Source organism: Mustela nigripes, chromosome 2 (genome assembly GCF_022355385.1).
Source record: "Mustela nigripes isolate SB6536 chromosome 2, MUSNIG.SB6536, whole genome shotgun sequence".
Classification (NCBI taxonomy): Eukaryota; Metazoa; Chordata; class Mammalia; order Carnivora; family Mustelidae; genus Mustela; species Mustela nigripes.
Window position 1 is genome coordinate 170,101,596 of NC_081558.1, and position 21,470 is coordinate 170,123,065.

At 36.9% G+C, this 21,470-nt stretch overlaps 1 protein-coding gene across 1 annotated transcript in view; it reads left to right on the forward strand.

Annotated features, from left to right (window-relative positions):
• Window positions 1–21,470, forward strand: part of ZBTB11 (zinc finger and BTB domain containing 11) — a 32,040-nt gene that overhangs the window by 6,523 nt on the left and 4,047 nt on the right. Inside the window, exons 2-9 of the mRNA XM_059392056.1 lie at window positions 1,681–1,916; window positions 2,640–2,871; window positions 12,174–13,012; window positions 13,491–13,670; window positions 16,349–16,594; window positions 17,900–18,044; window positions 19,203–19,320; window positions 21,302–21,460. Coding sequence (XP_059248039.1) covers window positions 1,681–1,916; window positions 2,640–2,871; window positions 12,174–13,012; window positions 13,491–13,670; window positions 16,349–16,594; window positions 17,900–18,044; window positions 19,203–19,320; window positions 21,302–21,460 — 2,155 coding nt within the window. The remainder of the gene's footprint in view (window positions 1–1,680; window positions 1,917–2,639; window positions 2,872–12,173; window positions 13,013–13,490; window positions 13,671–16,348; window positions 16,595–17,899; window positions 18,045–19,202; window positions 19,321–21,301; window positions 21,461–21,470) is intronic.

Here is a 21,470-nt window from a genome sequence, read left to right on the forward strand (position 1 = left end):
CCTTTAAAGATTTTATTTATTTATTTGACAGAGAGAGATCACAAGTAGGCAGAGAGGCAGGCAGAGAGAGAGGAGGAAGCAGGCTCCCCGCTGAGCAGAGAGCCCGATTCGGGACTCGATCCCAGGACCCTGAAATCATGACCTGAGCCGAAGGCAGCGGCTTAACCCACTGAGCCACCCAGGCGCCCCGGCAAATTCTTATTAAACATATTTTTCACTATAGAACTCTCCGAGGTTTGAATATGATAATACCTATTATGTGCATGTAAAATGAGAGTATAATTTTCTGAATTTATTAGTCCAGTGTATATTTTTAAGTAAGTATGGGACTTTTTTTTTTTTTTTAAGATTTTATTTATTTATTTGACAGAGATTGAGCTCTCATAAGCAGGGAGAGTGGGAGGGAGAAGCAGACTACCTGCCAAGTAGGGAGCCCGATATGGGGCTCAATTCCAGGATGCTGAGATCATGACCTGACCCAAAGGCAGCCACGTAACTAACTGAGCCATCCAGGTGCCCTGGGACATAATACAATTTGAGAAATATTGCTTGAATATTATCTGAAGGTTGAAAGTACAAGGAACCATGTTATAATTTGACATCTTGAACTTCTTTTCAGGAATTCACTGTCTATATCATTTTAGCTTATTAATGAGCCTTTCATTTACGTTTTACTTGGGATTGTGAGGAAGAGAATTTTCTGTCATAGTGATGGACAAATGTCTTCCTATGTAAATTAGCATAATATACTGAAAATCATAGGGATTTTGGAGGCCTGGTTGTGCAATTTAGTTTAGCATTTGACTTTGGACACGTTTCTTAACCTCCTAGAGCTTCATTTTCTCATTTGTAGGATGGAAATTAATTGGTCTTATTTTACAAGTGGTGTTCCTCCCTGCTCCTTACCCCTACCCCAACATGCTGAGCTAGAAGTTGAAATTCAGAATAGGGTTTTGTGAGTGGTCTGTATACAATCTAACTTTTGTTAGATTGTTTATGCTGTTTTTTCATACAGCCCTAAAATCTCATAGCTTTCAAAAATGAGATTGATTTTATACTTTCCTTACAAGTTGTGGTTGTAGTTCAGGTTGCAGTTGACTCCACCTGTCTTTTTCAGGCTCTGTCAATTTGGGCTCTAAAGGATGGCATTTATCTGGAAAATGCCGTCATTTGAGAGAGGAGACAAAGATCAGAGCCCTGGAGGGAAACTGTGCCTTTTAAAGCTTCTGAGATGTGGCACACATTATATTTATCCATATTCCATTGACCAAAGCAAATTGCATGGTCAGGCCTGATGTTAGTAGGGTGGAGAGGTAACCACATTATATTACTGTTCATGAAGGTTATATTGGCATTTTCATGTAGTTCTTTAGCATGAATGAGTTGCACATGGAAATGGGCACTGTTTACGTAATCATCTTTTACAGTGGGGAAGTGAATAACTAGGAATAAACAAAAATAAGCATAGAAACAAACCATCATTTATAACCTTACATCTATGAAAAAAATGTACTTTATGTCCTAAAAAAATCACTTTTACATACTTTATGGGACATGTGTGTGTCTGGACGTATGCACTCAAACATATATCAGTACACAGATTAACTGACAATAAATAATTTTCAATTTTCAAATGAGAACAGCATTAAATTTGACTTTTTATTCTTATATTTATTATAGGTATATTAAAGCAAGTGAAAGATTACATTAAACAGTGTAGCAAATGCCAGGAGAAACTAGATCGCTCCCGTCCAATATCAGATACTTCAGAAATGCTGGAAGAATTGGGACTAGATCTTGAATCTGGAGAAGAAAGTAATGAATCAGAAGATGATCTGAGCAATTTTACTTCACCTCCAACTACAGCCTCCAAGCCTGCAAAAAAGAAGCCAGTATCGAAACATGAACTTGTTTTTGTAAGTGGAAATTTCCATCTACCTTTAACATCTGTAATATATTAGTATTTATAGTCTTGGTAAATTTTTTTCTTAAAGTACTGAAATGGCTTGACCTATGGCACTGAGGTTGGAAATTTAAGTAATGCACTTAATGTCTCGGGTAATGCACTCTCTTGTTACATACACTAAAAGTATGCTAATACTGCTTTTTCATTAATCAAATATTCCTGTTGTTTCTTCTCTTCAGAAGTTCCTTGGTTTGTTGTTAATCATTCTTCCTGTCTTTTTAAATGGTATATTGGTACAGGTAGACAGAATACATTTCTGGAAGCAGTCTCTAGGTCGTGAAACAAGGTAAAATTAAACTGGCTAGGCCTTTCTTTTTTACCTGCAATTACTTTATACATCATGAAGTTTCTGACTGGTAAGAAAAGGCAGCAAGAAGTGAGATGCAGGTTTCCACTGGGTCAAGTAGAATGAACACAGCAGAAAATAGTGAGAATGACCTATTTAAATATATAGATAATAAATATTTTTAAATATATAGATATTTGAATATATAGAGAATAAATATTTAATTTTTATTTAAATATATAGATAATAAAGAACATCTCACTCTTTTCTTCATATTAATTAATGGAGTCTTTAAAAGTGAATAACATGTCATGTTTTAAATTCTGTTAAAGGTAGAGATACAAATGATATATAATACAACTCTTGGTCTTAAACTTACTTTGATAGGTTGACACCAAAGGAGTGGTGAAACGTTCTTCTCCAAAACATTGTCAGGCTGTCTTAAAACAGCTCAACGAACAGAGACTCTCCAACCAGTTCTGTGATGTTACTTTGTTAATTGAGGGAGAAGAGTACAAAGCTCATAAATCTGTTTTGTCAGCTAATAGTGAATATTTTCGAGATCTTTTTATTGAGAAAGGAGCTGTTTCCAGTCATGAGGCAGTGGTGGATCTTTCTGGTAAGAATTTTCTAATACTCTTGCTTTTGTTTATAAGTACCTACTGGAAGAAGTGGTGTGTGTGTGTGTGTATGTTTGTGTGTGTGTGTGTGTGTAAGTACCTACTGGAAGAAGGGGCATGTGTGTGTGTGTGTGTAAGTACCTACTGGAAGAAGGTGTGTGGGTGGGTGTGTGTGTGTCTTAGAAACTCAGGATTTATGCTGCAGTGGGAGAAGCCCACCTATAGTAGTACACTAAGCTGAATTTAAAAAGTCTTTATTTTTAGCAAAGTTTCCAAGGTAGGGTTATAGAAAAGGCTGTCATTTTCTATCACTACCTCTTTGGTGAGACAAATGTAGCAGTAGAAAAATTTCTGAGATTAACATAGCTAAAAACAGTTTGAGAGAGATCCAGAACTGCATCAGTGTTACATTACACTAAGTGAATATGTTATTTAAAAATTGACTGTTAAAAGAATTAACCTCCTGTATCTTATGTTGTGGAACATGTAATAGTAGAGCACCTTTGTAAGTCTGTTTTTTCTCATTTTTAAAGATTATTAGAATTCATTAGTTTGAATAATCAAGCTGTTAATATACATTAATCAAAATTCTAGGTGTGGCTTTTTTCTTTGCTTTTATTGTTATTGTAAATGAATAATTTGACTTTCTTTTGGCCCACTAGAACTTATATATTGGCTTAGGAGTCAACAAATGAAAATTTAGGAAGAATTAAAATAGGTAACCTTATTTATACATTTTTTCATAATATTAACTTACTGTAACTCCTGATTACTGAATTACTGACATCACTGTGTAAAATATTATTTTCCTTTTCCAAAACAAAAAAGTGACTTTATCCAGGTATATAAATACTTAACTTAGTTAACCCACTGGTCCTTTTTTACCATATATATATATATATATATATATATATATATACACACACATACATGTATATATATATATATTTTTTTTATATTTTATTTAAAGTAGACTTCACACCCAATATGGAGCTCAAACTTATGACCCCAAGACTAAGGGTTGCATGCTATATCCACAGAGCCAGCCAGGCACCCCTACTCATGCTTTTAAAAATCACTTATTCTGGGAAGATAAATAACGTGTATTTTTTTCTTTTCTGTAACTATGTTTAATTATTTAAAAAAAAATACTTATTAAGCATCTGCTGTGTGTGAGGAACCAGCCTAGGCTCTGGGGATACAATGGTGAGCAAAGCTTTCCATGGAGCATAGAATTGCATTACATTTTAGATTAGCGATATTTTCCTTTTTCTGGGTTCGATGACTTAGGAGAAAATGTCTTATACTGGGCCATCTGAATAATAAAACTCATCACAGATGTAGTCTTTTGAAAAAAGTTAGCTTTGGGATTTTTTCCCCTGTCTTTTATGCATCTTAAGCAGGAAGAGAGGTATATGAAGTGTTCTTTTTCAGTTTCTCAGCAGCTTAGCAAATGAAGTGTTTGCCCCAATTAACTGCAATACAGCATCGTAAAATTCCAATGAAATACCTCATTTGTTTTTCATCCTAGATGCTTATTTTTATATATTGTGCAGCAAATATAATGTAATTCAATAGGCAAAATAGATGGTTTTTATTTTGTTTAATATTAGGTAAGGAATATAAAACATGTACAGTATAAAAAGATAAAATGTACATCTTTTTAAATTACCCAATTAATGTAGTTGAATTAATTTGTGTTTTCCTTTGTTTATGCTTGTAAAAAATTTTTCTGTACTGTCATAAAGACATGTTCATAGATTTTCTTCTTAAAATTTTCATAGTTTTTCTTTCATATTTAAGTTTTAATCTGTTTGCAGTTTATTTTTGTTGGTGTGAAATAGGTGTTTGATTTCATTTTTTTCCCGTTTTAATCATCGCTTCTCTCAGAGCCCTCTAGTGAAGACGCCATCCTCCTTGTCAGTTCACCATTCAGATTCTCTTAACAAAACAGTCCCAGGAGTTTGGTGCTGATTCTAGGCTTTCTTCTAGTCTATCGGTTGTCTTTCCATACGCTATTTTCACTTGTCTTAATTACGTTACCTTTACAATAGTAAGGGGAGTCTCCCACATTTATTATTCAGGTGGGTCTTCGTTTCATAACCCTTTGCTCCATAAAAACTAAAAGCAGCTTGTCAGTTTATACACCGAATAGTGTATTTTGATAGAGATTACATTGAATTAATAAAGTTTGAGTTATCCCTAACAATCTCAAACACCTTTTGTAGGATTACTCCAAGATACTTTATATGTTTTGAAACTATTGTATTTCTTTCTTAAAATTATATAATTTCAGATTTATTTTGGGTGTATATTTTGTATATAGTAATACTGCTAAATTCTCTTAATTCTGCTAAATTCTCTTAGTCATTCAGTCATTTACCTATAGATTCTTCGGAATTTTCCACATAAAGAAATAAATTATCTGCCAATAGTGTTGGTTTTGTTTCTACCTTTCCAGGTTTTGTATTTTGAAAACTTTTTTCTTGCTTTAAAGTGCTGTCCAGGACCTCAAAAAACCCAATTGAATAGAAATGATAGGGGGTTTACTTATCTCATTTCCATTTCTAAAGAAGGTGCTTTTTTACCACAAAGTATATGACTTGGTAAATGTTTTAAATAGATAACCCTTTACCGTTTTAACATTAAGGATATTCCCTCTAAAATGCGTGCTGGTTTGTAATTCTCTGAGGAGGTTCCCAGGTATAATCTGCACAGGGAGCCAGTACTTATGAGGATTGTCTGGGGCAGCTGCAGGATGAGTAGATCTCTGTGCAGAATCTTAGAAGTTTATATAGAGGCCTTAACAGTGTTCTGTCATGTACTCAGGAGGCCTTAAGTGGGTTCAGTCAGGTACCCAGCCCAGAGGGCCTCAATACCAAGTTTCTATCTCAAAGATGTATTTTGGGGGCAACTTCTGGGAACAGAGAAGGTAAGTGAAACACATTTCAGAAACAGGGGAGTGGTGGAGTCCTCCACTTGTCTGGGTCCATCCAGCTCGAGGGTCAGCTGGAAGTCAAATCTTTTTGTTTTTTTTTGTTTTGTTTGTTTGTTTTTTTTTTTTTAAAGATTTTATTTATTTACTTGTCAGACAGACAGAGGGAGAGAGAGCGAGTGAACACAGGCAGACAGAGAGGCAGGCAGGCAGAGGGAGAAGCAGGCTCCCTGCCGATCAAGGAGCCCGATGCGGGACTCGATCCCAGAACCCTGGGATCATGACCTGAGCTGAAGGCAGCTGCTTAACCAACTGAGCCACCCAGGCGTCCCGAAGTCAAATCTTTTTGATGACCTCCTCCAGCAGTATTGACTTACCACGTATTTTTTCTGTATTTATTGAAACTGCCTGTATTCTTACCCTTCTGTTAATGTAGGAAATTACATGGATTTTCTGTTAAGCCAGTTTTTTTGTTCTTGAAATAAATCCGGGTCGGTCATATTATTACCAGCTTTTGTATAAATTGCTGTTTGGTTTGCTAATGTTCTCTAGAATACTTGCACGTATATTCACAAGTAATTCTTCTTTTTCACAGTTTCATATTTTGATATCTGAGTTGCTCTAGTCTTTTTTTTTTTTTTAAGATTTTAATAATTTTATTTGAGAGAGAATGAACAAGAGAGCATAAGAGCAGGGAGGGTCAGAGGGAGAAGCAGACTTCCTGCCATGCAGGAAGCCCAATGTGAGACTCAATCCCAGGACCTTGGCTTCATGAGTGGAGCTGAAGGCAGCTGCCCAACGACTGAGCCACCCAGGCACTCTGAGTTGGTCTAGTCTTATAAAATGTATGCTCCCTCCAATTTTTAGATACTCTGAAATATACTGTGGATTAGCATTATTTTTTCTTGAATGTTTGGTAGAATGGTGGCTAAAATTGCCTGGGCTTTTGCTGGAGTTGGAGGGAAGATTTTTAACTACTTGTCTGGCATATTTAATGGTTAGAGAGTTACTCAAACTTTGTTTCTTTCTTTAAGATTTATTTATTTTGAGAGAGAGCGAGCAGGCGAAAAATTGGAGGAGGGGAGGACAGAGGGAGAGGGAGATGGAAAATCTCAACCAGACTCCCTGCTAAGCTTGGAGCCTAATGCAGGACTCTGTCTCACAACCCTGAGATAATGACCTGACCAAAACCAAAAGCTGAACATCAACCTATTGAGCCATCCCCTCATTTGCGTTTTTATCATTTTTCTGTAAGTTACTTTTTACAGAGGTGTAAAATAGTCTAGTCAATAGCATTAAATCAGTGGTGCATCTTCAACACTGCTCTTAGTACCTGGTAATCTTTTTTTGCCTCTTACCAAGTTCTGACTAATTCTTCTTGACACACCGTTCAAAGAATAGCTGTTGGGTCACCTGGGTGGCTCAGTCAAGTTAAGCAGTGGCCTCTTGATTTTGGCTCAGGTCATGATCTCAAGTCATGAGAGCAACCCCCAAGTTGGGCTTCATGCTCAGTTCAGAGTTTGCTTGTCCCTCTCTGTCCCCTTTTGCCCCTCACCTGCTTGCATGTGCTCCTTCTCCCTCTAAAATAAGTAAATAAAATCCTTAAAAAATAAAAAATTGTTTAAAAAAATAAGGGAACAACTTTTATTTTCTTTTACTGATTTCCCTTCATTAATCTGCCTTTTACTGTATTTGAGTGTCACTGTCTTTAGTTTTTAAAGTAAACTGTACACCCAGTGTGGGACTCACACTTAGAACCATAAGATCAAGAGTCACATGCTCTGCTGACTTAGCCAGACAGGAGCCCCGTTACTATTTTTTTTTTTTGACTGTTAAGTATAATGCTTTTCACTCATTAGCTCCCAGCCTTCCTGACTTTCTGTTGTAAGCATCAAGGCTGTAAGTTTCCCTTTAGTACTGTAGATTTTTTGCTTTTAACCCTACATATGGTCTATTTTTATAAGCTTCAATTTACTTGAGTAGAATGTGAGTCTTTTCATTTGGAACCAACATTCAATATATTGTGGCTTGTTAATTCTTTACTGATTATTTTGTGTGCTTGATCTATCAGTTATTGACAGAGGTGCTTTAGAATATTGATTAATGTGATTAATTTGCCTATTACTGAGTTTCCTCAATTTCTGTTTTGTGTATCTTTTTTTTTTTTTTTTTTAAGATTTTATTTATTTGACAGACAGAGAGATCACAAGTAGGCAGAGAGAGGAGGGGAAGTAGGCTTCCTGCAGAGAAGAGAGCCTGATGCAGGGCTCAATCCCAGGACCATGGGATCATGACCTGAGCTGAGGGCAGAGGCTTTAACCCACTGAGCCACCCAGGTGCCACCTGTTTTGTGTATCTTGAGGCATGTTTGTTTGCATATAAGTTGCATATAAATTTCGAGTTACTGATTTAGGATAAAATATCTTTTTATGATTAGGTAGTGATCCTCTTTTATCTTTGTTGGTGATTTTTACCTCTACATTCTAATGTTGGCTCCTGTTATAAACATTTTTTTATTTTTCTATTTTGACTACTTTAGTAAATATTTTTTAGATACGTGAACAATATTTTCATTACTATTTCCCTAGCATGTCTTCCATCTTTTATTTTCAGCCTTTTTGTACCTTTATGTTTTACATTTCTCTTTAAACATCATACTTCTGGGGTGCCTGGGTGGCTCAGTGGATTGAAGCCTCTGCCTTCGGCTCAGGTCATGATCCCAGGGTCCTGGGATCGACCCCCGCATTTGGCTCTCTGCTCAGCAGGGAGCCTGCTTCCCTTCCTCTCTCTCTCTGTCAAATAAATAAACATCATATTTCTGGATTTTGTTCTTAATCTAGCATGAGGATCTTTGCCTTTCAACTGTCCTGCATAAAAATGGTTGAACTTCCTGAACCCAGAAATTGAGATTATCCTTAATCAGTTGAGAAAAAGTCTCAGCCAGTATGCCTTCAAAACTTGTTTCTGGAGGCGCCTGGGTGGCTCAGTGGATTAAAGCCTCTGCCTTCGACTCCGGTCATGGTCTCAGGGTCCTGGGATCGAGCCCCGCATCGGCTCTCTGCTTGGCAGGGAGCATGCTTCCCTCTCTCTCTCTCTCTCTCTCTGCCTACCTCTCTGCCTACTTGAGATCTCTCTCTGTGTTAAATAAATAAATAAAATCTAAAAAAAAAAAAAAAAACTTAAAAAAAAAACTTGTTTCTGCCTCATTTTCTCTCTTCTGCCTTTTGAAATTCCAATTGGATAGACATTTCTCACTTTATATTCTGTGACCTTTAGTTTCTCTTCTGTATTTATCTCTGTATAGATTATCCTGGAAAATTTTAATTGACCCATTATTTAGCTGTATTTCATTTGCTGTTAAATTCATTTATTGAGTTTTTATTCCAGTCTCTTCTCCATTTTTTTTAATTTTTATTTTTATTTAAGTGAATTCTGTGCCCAACATGGGGCTTTGAACTCACAAACCTGAGATTAAGAGTCATATGCTCTACTGACTGAGCCAGCCAGGCATCCCTCTTTTCCATTTACTTCTTTTTCAGATGTCTCTTTTGGGGCGCTGCTTTTTATGACCTTTTGCTCTTTACTGGTGATATGCCACTCTTAACTTTCTGTATTTGATTATAGCAATACTTAAAATCTTTGCGGATTTGATTCATGCTGTTTGATTCCACTAGCTCTTGTTCATAGTGCCTTGCTGTGTGTGTGTGTGTTTGTTTTGATCTGTGCACAATGAATTCGTATTCTTTAAAACTTTGTGGGAAATGTTTTGAGTTCTGGGTTGAAGTGTTTTCTACAGAGAAAACATCGGATTCTTAAAATGCTGAGGGCATTACCGGTCTGGGATTGCTTTAAATTCTGAGCCTGAGGATTTTTTGACTATGAAACTGCTATACATTCAACAAAAAATCCCACCAAATTAAGCTTGGTTTGTAGTCATGACTAATCAGGAAGGATTTCTTACTTCCTTCACTCAGTGTTGGAGTACCAAGTATATTTAAAGTAATACTTTAAATATTTCTCTCTCTCTCACTTTTTTAAAAGTAAGTAGGTCAAATTAGGGTACCTTAGTTGGCCATATTGCTGGATGTGGAAGTCCATCCCTGTCATAATTTTTCTTTCTTTTGGTTCGTAACCCTCCCATGAGCTTCCCTGGTATAATCTGAAATTGGCCCCTGTACCAAAGAAACAGGCAGGCCATTCCAAGCTGGTAGGTGGCAGTTTTAACAAGCAAAGGGCACTTATATATGAGGCTCGTCTTGGGCGGCAGCAAGATGAGTGGAACTCTGAACCTCCCCAAAACCAAACTTAAAAGATTAGAAAGATGCCTTAACTAGGTCCTATCACATTAGTATAGATGTTTTCAGTATCACATCACTGTCTCACAGCTATGTCCTTAGAGCAGCCTCAGGGAGCAGGAAAGGCAAATGGCACCCTCATTCCAAGGATGGGGAGGGGTGAGGAGCCTTTGCCTTAGAGTCCAGGTCACAGGTCAGCTGGAGAGCACATCTTTTTCATGATGTTCTCTAACACTATCTATAACCAACTGTTGTGTCCATTTTTTTCTTTTTTTTGTTTTTAATTTTGGTAAACACACATTATAAAGTTTATCCTCTTAATGACTTTCAAGTATTAACTCTGTTCACTTTGTTGTGTAATGGATCTCTGGAACTTTCTCTTTTTTTTGCAAAGTTGTCCATTTTGATTAAAATGTTTTGCAGAATCTATATATGTGTATGTGAAAAGGCTGGAGTTAAAAAATACTGAAATTATTTGCCATTTCTCTTGGCAGAATTATGAGTGACTTAAAACTTGTGGTTTTTATGTTGTATAGTGAACATGACTGTGCCTTTGGAAAAAATTGTTTTACATATTTAAAGTGTTACTTGGAACAGGGTTAATTCTTTTGTGGGAAATTTTTTCTTATGACTTCAAACTTAAAGAAATTAAATAGGTGCTAAGTAGAAGTCCAAAATATGTTATTCTGTTTGTGGCTTTTGTTTGTTTTTCGAAAGAAACACTTACCTCAAGCTTAATTAACTTGGTCATATTTTGTAACAAAAGTAACATGGCTTCAGCCTATTTAATTACCAACTTACCTAGGATGACTGAATTAGCCGTAATGATGATGTCCATGTGTAGTGCCTTCAGTTTGCAGTGGGACTATTAATATACCTCACAGTTTAAGGCTTCCCTTCTTTGTCCATCATTTATGGACTACATTTTATGTACCTTCAGTCAAAACTGAAAAATAGAGCAAATGTGAGTTTTTAAAAGGTTGCTCTCCCTCTTTATTTTGGTAAAAGATCTCTAAGATAAACTGTAATACCAGAGAAGCAAGGCATAGGACAGTGTATGTAATATGCTACCAACTGTAAGAAGGGGGAATAAGATTATTTGCTTAACTGTATAAAGAAGCTCTGAAAGCTGTACAGATTCTTAATCATACTGATTGTGGAGATGGAGTTGGACTTAATACTCTTTTATCTTCCAATTTTTGAATCATGAATATTAATGGCTTTTGAAGGTGAAGTATTGAGAACTTAGAAATAAACTACGTTTATCTTCTCACATAAAATAAGAATGTCATAACTCCTGTGTGTAATTATTTCCTTCCTTAGACCAGGAATAGGCAAACTGTAGCCCAAAGGGGAAAGACTCCCTTCCCTCCCTTTTTGTAAATAAAGTTGTATTGGAATACAGCCATGCTCATTTGTGTGTGTAATATCTTTGGCCACTCTTTTCAGCTACAGTGGCAGAGTTACGTAGTTAAAACAGACACCTTATGGCCTACAGTAATTATTAATCTGATTCTTTACAGGAAAATTGTGCGGACCCCTATGTTAGATCTTGTTCTTAAATTTTCAGTAGTACAGCCCTTTGTTCACGATCATATTTTTATATAGACTTATATTATTAAAATATGCAGTTATACTTACAGAAGTGAGGTTAGGGGACAGGTTGGTTGAACCCTGCCTACTCACCTGCCTCCCTCTCTTTTTTTACCCTCCATTCTCCAGCAGCTGTTTCTTGAGGGGAATTTGAGGAACCCCCGGGGTTCTAAGGAGTACAGTTTGAAAATGACTGCCTTACAACAACTCTTTGAGGTAGTAAGTCTGATATTATTTTCTATTTTAGGTATTGAGAGACTCGGCTCATAGAAGTGAGTTAGTCAAGGCTTATTAAACAACCAGAACACAAAACAAGTCCAGAGTGTTTAATTGCAGAATAAATGGTCATATTTGCCTTTTTGCATTTGTATTTTATTTTATATTGTCATAATCATGTATTAATTGTTTTTCTAAAGTGTTTTAGTGGTTATTTAACTTTTTTGTACCCCCCTCCTTTTTTTTTTTTTGTTCCATGTAGGTTTTTGTAAGGCAAGCTTCCTTCCTTTATTGGAATTTGCCTATACTTCTGTGCTAAGTTTTGACTTCTGTAGCATGGCCGATGTAGCCATCTTAGCACGCCATCTTTTCATGTCGGAAGTTTTAGAAATCTGTGAAAGTGTACATAAACTAATGGAAGAGAAGCAACTAACAGTGTATAAGAAGGGTGAGGTCCAAACGGTTGCATCTACCCAGGACTTACCAGAACCCAATGGAAATACTGCACCTCCTGTGGCTAGCAGCGAGGAAACCACAACATTATCTACTGAACTTGGGGACTGTGAAATTGTATTGTTGGTGAATGGAGAATTGCCTGAAGCTGAGCAGAATGGAGAACCAGGACAACACCCTGAACGCCAGGTTTCTTCAGAGGCTCAAGCCACTCTGTCACCAGCAGGCTGTGTAACTGGTTCCCATCCTGAAATGGAGTCTGTGGATTTAGCAACAAAAATTGATGACACAGAACGAGAAACTTTAAACAGCAAAGATAGCACACTTTCTAATATTCATCCCAAACTTTCAAAAGAGAATGTAATCAGTAGCTCTCCAGAAAACAATGGTATGGGAAATGACACATCAACTGAAGATATCTGTGCTGAAGACATTCCAGAATCAATGCAGAACCTTGGCCAGTCTTTAAAAGAGCAAGAAAATCTAATCGCACTGACAACAAAGACAGACCTGGGCCCTGATGATGAAACTTACAGAAGCAGGCTTCGGCAGCGTTCTGTTAATGAAGGGGGGTATATCCGACTACACAAAGGAATGGAGAAAAAGCTGCAAAAACGGAAGGCCATTCCGAAGTCAGCAGTTCAGCAGGTATAATGAAGAAGTTACCTTTGTGGTTTTCGCTTTAAGTCAAAAAGCATTCTGTTCATAAACTTAATACCTGTCATGAGAATTATTTTGGAAGGAAGTGCAGTAGGTGTAGGAAAGCAATACCAATATTAATACCAAATAAATACCAATGTTAATAAGATAATATTAATTTGAAATATTATAACATGATTCTTGACTTTAAAAATTAAAATGAATTGGGATGCCTGGGTGGCTCAGTTGGTTAAGGGTCTTCCTTCGGCTCAGGTCATGCACCTGGCGTCCTGGGATTGAGTCCTGCGTCAGGCTTCCTGCTCAGCAGGGATTCTGCTTCTCCCTCTGCCTCTGCCCCTCTCCCCTGCTCGTCCTGTCTCTTGCTTGCATGTGTGTGCGCTCTCTCTCTCTTTCAAGTAAATAAATAAAATCTTTTTTAAAAAAATGAATATATTTACTTAGATTGTGTTTTTTGTCTCTTAATTAGGTAGCCCAGAAATTAGTTCAAAGAGGGAAAAAGATGAAACAGCCAAAAAGGGATACTAAAGAGAATACTGAAGAAGCAGCATCCCATAAATGTGGGGAATGTGGAATGGTTTTTCAGAGACGATATGCCCTTATAATGCACACACTGAAGCATGAAAGAGCTAGAGATTACAAATGTCCGGTAAGTAACTGGAAAGCTAATTGAAGATAGCTCTAACTTCGTGATAAACAGAATGCAGTTCACTGATTCATTGTTATTCTACTACTTGTGTTCTCTCAGTAAACACTGAGAGACACTCAGAACACTGTCTACTTTATATTGCTATGTAAGAGTTATCTTCTGATTTGTATGTTATTTCTTTGATTTCCCCCCATCGTGAAAAAAAAACACAAAAAACAGTGATGTATCTTTGCTTCTTCCTAATACTACCCTAGTAAGACAGGACTGAGATTATCATTTTAAAAAATTAAAAGCTCAGGGGCACCTGGCAGTCTCAGTCAGTAGAGCATGTGACTCTTGATCTCAGAAGGTCATTGGTTCGAGCCCCACATTAAGGGTAGAGATTACTTAAAAAATAAATAAACTTTAAAAATTTAAAAATATAAGCTCATAGAAGGGTAAAGAGAACAGAAGAGGAAACCTTAACAACTACACGCTGGCCCCTGATAAATAGAGGGAACAATTGATATAGCAGATTTGAAAGGTCTCATTCCCAGGCTTTCAGTGGGGAAAGCTTAAGAATCTGTCCAAATTGTATTATAGAAGTACCAAATGCCTCAGGAATTAGTGTTACTGGCTACTTTGAAAGTAGAAGTGAGTCTGGTTGTTAGAAACTTTTCAAGAAGCAGCTTAATCACCATTGCTCCCTCAGCCAAAGAGCGGTCTTCTACTTTCTGGGAGAGAGAAAACCATAACTGCTCTGAGAGTGAATACACTATCTCTAAAACAAACTTAATGAATGTTGAAATTTTCAAGTTCTCTTAACCTACCGAAGTCCTAGAATATTAGCAGCAGATTCTTAGCCCCAAAACAGGTTTCTCAGAGATGAGAAATCTAAAGCCCAGTAACAAAAGACCTGGAGGGTAGTGCTGAGCAAAGCCTGTGGTTGACAGCTTCCCCCGCACCCACCCGACTTACACAGAAATTCCAGTCAAGTGTCAGTAGATGTCAGGCATCATCATTATAATAAATATTTCAAGAAAGGGGTGCCTGGGTGGCTCAGTGGGTTAAGCCTTACCTTCAGCTCAGGTCATGATCCCAGAGTCCTGGGATCGAGCCCTGCATCAGGCTCTTTGCTCAGCAGGGAGGCTGCTTCCTCCTCTCTTTCTGCCTGCTTCTCTGCCTACTTGTGATCTCTGTCTGTCAAATAAATAAAAATCTTAAAAAAAAAAAAAGATATTTAAATAAAAATATTTCAAGAAAAAGGAGCAACTTTGGGGGATCCACAAATATAAAAGTCTCAGAAAAATTGGAAAATAGACTAAATGTCTCAGAAAATGATGCAAAAAACAAGCTAGAAAATGAGAGTAAAGAAATTTAGACAATTGGTGTAGGATGTCTAATATCCAAATAATAACAAACAGAAGATGGGGAGAAGGAAATCATTGGTGCATTAAGGAAAAATATCAGAACTTAAGTTTCCTTGTGAAAAGGGGCATGTTGAATTCCCACAACCATGGATGAAAGTAAATGTATGTCAAGATAAATTGCAAAATCTTCAAATCAAGAGATAAAGAAAAAAATCTTATAAATAATGATACAGAAAAAGACCCATAGAAAGGATAAAGGTCAGAATGACTTCAGGCTTTTCAGCAGCAATAATGGAAACTACAAGACAAAGAAAAGCATAATGTCTTTAAAATTCTAAAGGGAAGTGATTTCCACCTTAAAATCAATAGCCGGATTATCAGTTATTTGTGATGGTAGAATAAGAACATTTTTAGACATGCAAGGTGTCAAAAGTTTTACCTCCCAAACGCCTTTTGTCAAGAAGCTTATTGGCAGAGGTGTTCCATTAAAATGAACAAGACCTGGGAACTGGGAAACATGGGGTCCAATTCTACAGAGTCCAAGCATAGGAAACAACCAGTCCAGGTTGAAACAGGACAAAATGCCTTGACAGAAATCCCTTTCTTAGGGTGATGTCTTTCAGTCTGCTCTTAGTAGGTTAACTGAGGGAAGGGTTTGATGATGAATTAGCAGAAAATATAAAGAGAAATAAGCAAAACAGAAAAAAAAAAGGAAAGAGAATCATAGTGTACTATATGACCTAGCTGTAGTAATAACTACATCATTGAAAAAATGTGAACACGAAAACTGGTCAAAAAAAGTAAGATAATAAGAAGCATCTGCATAGGTGTAGAGTGGAGGGGTGAAGGGAGAGAGCCCTCATCCATTATTCATGTTTCTTAGAGTTACCAAAATAAGCATCATAAGAGAGTTAAAAAAAAAGAAAAAAGGCAGAAAAGTAGTAGACCAAAAGAATTTTAAGGGTCATTACAGTTTTATCTTTCTCCTTTCTCTAACCCCTAGTTTTCCTCCATATAAATATTTACTACTCAAATGAGTACTAAGTACTATCTCTCTCTGTCCTACCATTCCTTCTAGACAGACCTGGTCTCCTCATTTGATGCCTTTCTTTATTGCTTCCTTGACTCCCTCTGTGGTTAGATTATAGACCTCCAGAGTAGGGGCTAGGTCTTGACCCCTTTCATCTTTGTATCTGATACTTAGCATATTGTTTTTTATTTAGGGTATGTGTTTATTGATTTGTATAATTATAACAAAATGGAAATTGAAATAGTCAAGTTTAACATTGTTACAGAATTACATTTAGATGGAATTTACTTTTCTTGTAGTTGTGTAAAAAACAGTTTCAGTACAGTGCTTCCTTGCGAGCACATCTTATTCGACATACCAGAAAAGATGCACCCACTTCATCCTCTTCCAATTCTACTTCTAATGAGACATCGGGAACATCGTCTGAGAAGGGGAGAACCAAACGAGAATTTATATGTTCCATATGTGGAAGGACATTACCTAAATTATATTCTCTTCGAATACACATGTTAAAGCATACAGGTGTAAAGCCACATGCGTGCCAGGTAAGGCCATGAAGTTTAATTTATTATATAAAGAAGATTTGCACTTAACTGATGATAATACTGACTTATTCTGGAGTCACCCTTATTCCTGCAAAATATCACAGAGAATTCTAGGACTTTTTCAGTTGCCTGAATTAAGGGTGTTTCCCAATTGTGTTCTTTCATTTGCTATTTAATTTGTTGTAATTTGAAATTAATCTACTAGGATACACATGCAACTCACTAAGATTCAGAAGATGTACTGGGTGAGAATAACAAATTCATCATCCCGTTCATCCCTTTAACCTTCAACAGGACCAGTCTGGACTGGAAAGGAACCCATGGTTTAAACAAATCTCCTTAGCAAAAATCCTGCCTAAGCTGTGTGCTTTTTAGAGCTGAGGACTGAGACTATTAAATGCCCAAATAAAACTTCTAAGTAAAGAATCCTGTGATTAGCCAGTTTAGGGCTATTTGAAACAGTGAAAATTTTCTAATAGGCCCTATAGCCTTGTATATAAGCATGATCCATTTTTTCCCCAGTGAAATTTTTAATGATCCTCTCTCTTTTTTTTTTTTTTTAGCTTTTTATTATAAGAGAATAGAATAGACCCTCATGTACCCTTTATCCAGCTTTAGTAGTTATCAACACATAGTCAGCTGTGTTTTATGTATAATGTCACTCACTGTCCCACTCCCCCGCCCCCTCATTTCTTTAGAAGCCATGTCCTAAGCATCATGTTATTCATAGACTTGAAAGTAAGTATTAACTGGGCCTCTGGTCTTTTCATGTAGAACTACTCAAAATGTGTGGTCCATGGAAGATAAGTACAGAAATTGAGAGTAGACCTCTAGAAATTGTCATAGCAATTGACATTATTGTGACATTTTTATCATATTTAACAAAAAATGGATTGAAGAAAGGAAAAAAAAACCTCGTTCTTCATCACAGAATTCGAGAAGCACTATTCTAGTCGGTGTAGCAAGAAATTAGTGTATTTTCTTGATTAAGTTCTCATGTCTCTTTTAATAGGTAAGGTATACTGTTTACTAGTCACACAAAGATATTGTGAGGGTCTTTTGTACTGCTTTGAGCTCCTCCAAGGATCACCTGGCTGTAATAAAAGTAGCAATATTTGTTAAGTACTGAGTCAGAAGATGATCAGTCTGCTAATATCCTTGACATTTGTTTCAACTTTCAGTTTGTCATTTTGTTCATAAGTTTTTTTCTTTAAAATGGCATACACTTTCTCTCTCCTCATTCTTCAGAAACAGCCCTGACTTCTCTTTTCTGTTTTACCGGTTTAAACACCTGTGCTGTCTCAGGTCTGTGGAAAGACTTTCATCTATAAGCATGGTCTAAAATTACACCAGAGTCTCCATCAATCACAAAAGCAGTTCCAGTGTGAACTGTGTGTTAAGTCATTTGTTACCAAACGGAGTCTTCAAGAACATATGAGTATTCACACAGGTAATAAGAAATTTGTATTGACAAATAATTGACAGTTACACATTATATACTCTTAAGTTACTATTACACTGATTATGCTATAATTATTTTAGAAATTATATCAATATACTAATGGCTCTATGTATGCAGTTTTTTATTAATGAAAGTAAGGCTAAAGGTTTTCTTAAATCTAGTTTTAGAGCTGTCTTACTGGTATAAAAATATTCATTGTTTTCCTCAGTATAGAAAAAAGTGTACTGAGTATTAAATTATGCATAATTTAGGGGCGCCTGGTGGCTCAGTGGGTTAAGCCTCTGCCTTCAGCTCAGGTCATGATCTCGGGGTCCTAGGATCGAGCCCCGCATATGGCTCTCTGCTCAGCGGGGAGCCTGCTTCCCCCCAACCCCTGTCTACCTCTCTGCCTATTTGTGATCTCTCTCTCTTTCTGTCAAGTAAATAAATAAAATCTTTTTAAAAATTTATGCATAATTTAGATCCAGGCACTTAAAGAAATGGTCATGATTTTAAAAAGTTGATGGGACACCTGTGTAGCTCAGGCATCTGCCTTTGGCTCTGATTGTGATCCTCAGGGTCCTGGGATCAAGTCCTGCTTTGGGCTCCCTGCTCAGTGGGGAGTCTGCTTCTCCCTCTGCGTCTCCCTCTCTCTCTCTCTCTGAGAGAAGGGTATAGTGGCTCTAGAATTTGCATTCAACTCTATATTACTACTCCAGATGATTATACAGGTAAATGACATTCTTTTTTTTTTTTTAATTTTTTTTTAAGATTTTATTTATTTGACAGAGAAAGATCACAAGTAGGCAGAGAAGCAGGCAGAGAGAGAGGAGGAAGCAGGCTCCCTGCAGAGCATAGAGTTTGACGTGGGGCTTGATCCCAGGAACCTGGGATCATGATCCGAGCCGAAGGCAGAGGCTTTAACCCACTGAGCCACCCAGGCTGCCCGGCACATGACATTCTTTGTGTAGTAGTAACCTTGCTAATACTGTAGTTGAGAGGAAATAGAGATTTTGACCTTGTTTGTTGTTCTTCTGAGTAGATGACTGCCAAATGTAATAGCTTTTGTGTCCCCTTGATAAAATAACTTCCAAAGTAGGATGTAAATTGTTCTATTGGAAGAACACTTGATTGTTTGATTTATGTTGTGTTTTTTATTTTTTATAGGTGAGTCCAAGTACCTCTGCTCAGTTTGTGGAAAGTCTTTTCACAGGGGCTCTGGACTCAGCAAGCACCTAAAGAAACACCAGCCAAAGCCTGAGGTTCGAGGTTATCATTGTACTCAGTAAGTATTTAATAGGTAAACTGATCAGTTTCCTTGTGTTCTTAGTAAATATATTTGAAGGTTCCCAAAAAAAGATACTTGAAGTCACTCTAGTTGATAACACTATTATATAATTGAGATTTGCTAAAGGAGTAGAACTTATACACACACACACATATATATCTGATGTGATAGATATGTGAATTAATTAAATAGGAGGAATCCTTTCACAATGGATACATAAACCATTATGATACACATTTTAAATGTCTTATAATTTTGTCAGCTTTACATCTCAGATTCTCTTTTCTCCCTCTTTTTATTTTCCAAAGTCTCCTGAAATCTTTTATAATCAAGATAAAACTCACTTAACATAAAATTCATCATTTTAAAGTGTACAATTCACTGACTTTTAGTACATTTAGTACATTGTGCAATTAGACATCACCACTGTCTTACTCCAGAATGCCTTCACATTCAGCCAGGCTGTACGACTCTGTCTTGGCCTTCTCTTCCTGTTTGTGCAGTCAGCCAGAGATGAGAGCCTAGGGCCCTCTCAGGTTTTCTCTAAATATGTGTTGCCCTGGGCAAGTACATGCCTTCTCAGGTTTTCTCTAAATATGTGTTGCCCTGGGCAAGTACATGGACTTCTCAATTCTTGGGAGTATGTAAGAGTTTTTCAAAGCCCCTAATGCACCACCATTTCATTCCCTAGCCTTTTCTCCCAAGCCCTTGGTTTGTATAGTGTTTGAACCAACCACACTTGCCCTGTGCGGCAGAGGCAAATACATTTGCTCTTAAATGTTTTCAGCAGACTTCTCCTTCCCTACAAAGCCCTCTTACCAACATCTAACGATTTATTTTACTATTATATGTTTGCCTGGTTGCTTTACAGTTTTATTCAGTTTCCAGAGTTCCAGTAAAATTGATTCTCATAGTTTAGGCCAGTTTTGTCTACTGCTTTTGTGGAATAGTGGGCTTGTGGGGCTGCTGATTCTGGATATTTGCTGATATCACTTTGATCAGTCTTATTATAAAACAAAGATTTTATTATCAATAGATTTTTAGTTGCAAGTGAATGAAAACCCAATGTAAACTGGCTTGAAAGAAAGGTAAAGTTTAGGAGTCCAAATGGTTTAAGGTAAACGAGATTCATGCTCATCAACACTTGATGTCTCCAAGGCTTTCTGGACAAGGCAGTCGCAATGGTTTCAGCCTCAAATCCTCTCAACTCCTAAATCACCAAGCTGCTTTTTTGGTAATTCCTATATATAGGTGCTGAGATCCACACCCATCAGATCTGGTTAAGTCATTTGATTATCCCTAATCAGGAATTATGGCCAAGGGAATGCCCGTCCTCTGATTGACTTAGGCCTGAGGCAGTTGCTTCATTTTATCTGTGGTCAACACTGTGGCCTACTCCTAACACATGAACAGAGAAAGGGAGAGGGTAAAAGCGGAGATTTTAGGTGGAGAAAGAAAATCAATGTCTTATAGCCTTTGAGAGCTTTGCGTGGTTCTTCTAAAATGTCTCTAGTACTAGAAATAAACCAGGAAAGGGAAAAAAGAGAGAGAGGGAGACAAACCAGGAAACAGACTCTGAACTGTAGAGAACAAACTGATGGTTACTGGAGGGGAGGTGGGTAGGGGATTGGATCAAACAGGTGATGGAGATGAAGGAGTGCACTTCTGTAGAGCACGGGTGTTGTATGGAAGTGTTGAATCACTATATTGTACACCTGAAACTAGTATTACACTCTATGTTAACTAACTAGAATTTAAATAAAAATTTTTAAAAAATTAAAATGTTTCCAGTACTCCAGAGCTAAAAGAACTTAAAGCCCTGAAACCTTATTGCAAGATTGGAATAGTAACAAATTCTTGTGTTTTAAATTGGCATCATTTTGTAGAGTTCTAGAAACCCATTAGTATACTGAGTCTTGGAAATTTGTTTTAAAAAAAAGAATAAAGTGATCTGATTGGTTGAACTTTATTATTACAGATGTGAAAAAAGTTTCTTTGAAGCTAGAGATCTTCGTCAGCACATGAACAAACATCTTGGTGTGAAGCCATTCCAGTGCCAGTTTTGTGATAAGTGCTATAGTTGGAAGAAAGATTGGTATTCTCATGTGAAGTCTCATTCTGTCACTGAGCCTTACAGGTAGTAAATT